We start from the raw sequence: 2,011 nt of genomic DNA, 5'->3' as shown, positions 1-2,011 counted from the left end.
CATACTAATATGTAGTTATTATCTTAACCTAGGGCCACAATTCGAGGGGGAGGGGCTCCCTTACCGACACCCAAGCGGCACGCACTCTCTTTTTGTTGATATCCCGGGCGGGCTTCGGATGCTGCTCTTGGCGCCTCACGCTGACCGGCGACCACCTCCGGCAGGCTCCTGGTGGACTCCTTCGACGCACGACCACTTCTGACTGCAGCTTCAGCTTCCGTCCCTTAGGCTCCTGCCGCGCTGCGTCGTCTCGCCGTCGCGTCGCCTCAACTCCACCTCCATCCGGTTCGGCCACCGCATCCCTAGGTCACCAGCTGTTCCGCCGCCATTGCTGTTACCATTGCTGCTGCCGCCGCCAGCACTCTTGGCACACAACCAGGAGGAGGGTGCCCCCTGCCACCTAGGGCAGGTACCCATTTGTCTACTTGCTTTTGCTTTCGAGCCGCTAGGTGGGTGGGAGCTGGGACTAGGGCCGGGAGCTCACCCCGGCCACGGTGGGTCTCGAACAGCCATAGTGGCTGTTCGCTAACGTTGTTACTGCAGGCGTTGTACTGCCTGCGCCACCGCTCCCTCATTTTCAAGTGGAGGCTGGACGACCCTCTTTCGGGTATGTTGTAGGTATGTAGGGCTCTGTCTCGGCTCTGCTCCTGCAGAGTGCAGGGGGTTGGACTAGATGGCCTGCAAGCCGGTCCCTTCCAACTCTTAACATTCTATGATTCTATGACTGTTCACTTGACTCTGTCCCCACCTGTTTCTTTGACGGATCTCAAAGGAGGCCATTTGCTCTTGAACAGCTTCAAGAAGTTGTTCCTGATCTCTTTGGTTCTCATGCCGTAAATGATGGGGTTGACTGCCAAAGGGAGCAATAAGTAGATGGCACTTATTAGATTGTGGACGTCCTGAGTGGCAGACTTGGCTAAGCGAAACACAATGGAGGAGATGAGACTGCAAGAATAGACCGTGAGGATAACCATGAGGTGGGTGCCGCAGGTGTGGAAGGCCTTGCTCCGGAGGTGGCCGGAACTTATCTGCAGAGCCACGTGAAAGATGCGGCTGTACGAAGTCAGGAGAAAGCTGAGGTCAAAGATGGCGGTGATGGTCCTTACTAGCAGGCCGACGATCTTGTTCCTGGAGATGTCGCCGCAAGACAACCTCATGAGGGCCATGTGTTCACAGACAAAATGCCCAATGACGTTGGACCGGCAGAACCTCACCTGAGAAGCCAGGATCACCACCGGGCTCACCACGGCCACGCTCCGGGCAAGAGCCACCAGGCTCAGTATCACCATGAGCTTCTTTGTCATGATGTCCACGTAGCGCAGCGGGTGGCAAATGGCCATGTATCTGTCCAGAGCCATCACGACGAGGATGTTGCAGTCTACCAGGCGGACGAAGTAGAGGAAGAACATCTGGACGAGGCAGGCCGTCAGGGAAATGCGGATGGCTCCGAAAATGACGCTGAGAAGCATCATGGGAAGGATGACTGTGGTGCCACAGACATTGACCCCGAAGAGCAACGCGATCAGCGCGTACATGGGGGAGTGGAGGCTGCTCTCTGCCTTAATGGTGTAGATCAGCATGGAGTTTCCAATGATGATCGAAGCGTAAAGGCAGAAGAAGGGGACGGCCAGGAGGTATCTGGATTGCTGGAGGCCGGGGAAGGCAAGGAGGAAGAATTCCGTGTAGGAGACGTTGGCAGTTCCATTCGGGCCTCTTCCACTCATCCCAGGACTTCCTGAGGACACCTAGAACATCCCAGGAGGCTTCTGATCTGCAGAGGGGGGGGGGAGAAAGGGGAAACCTGTTCATTTTCTGCCTCTTCGCCTTAAAGAGAACTTATTTTAATGAAAAACTCGGGAACGAGAAAAAGGTACAATGCTGTCGCAGTGAGTAGGAGGAGAAAGCCAAGGGAAAGAATTGCTCCCAAGGAGCCGTGTGGTCTAGCGGAGAGGACGCGGACTCTAATATGGGGAAACTGGGTTTGATTCCTCGCTTTTCCATTTGCAGCTGC

General features: G+C 55.5%; 1 protein-coding gene across 1 annotated transcript; it reads right to left on the bottom strand.

Moving 5' to 3' along the window:
• Positions 1–728: 728 nt before the first annotated feature.
• On the bottom strand, positions 729–1,724 carry LOC107117031 (olfactory receptor 52K1-like). Its single transcript, XM_015419064.1, has one exon. The coding sequence runs from the start codon at positions 1,722–1,724 to the stop codon at positions 729–731; it is 996 nt and encodes a 331-aa protein (XP_015274550.1).
• Between the last annotated feature and the right edge of the window lie 287 nt (positions 1,725–2,011).

The sequence above is a fragment of the Gekko japonicus genome, unplaced genomic scaffold, assembly GCF_001447785.1.
Source record: "Gekko japonicus isolate JY-2015 unplaced genomic scaffold, Gekko_japonicus_V1.1 scaffold5990, whole genome shotgun sequence".
Taxonomy (NCBI): Eukaryota; Metazoa; Chordata; class Lepidosauria; order Squamata; family Gekkonidae; genus Gekko; species Gekko japonicus.
This window is presented reverse-complemented; position numbering and strand designations above follow the sequence as displayed.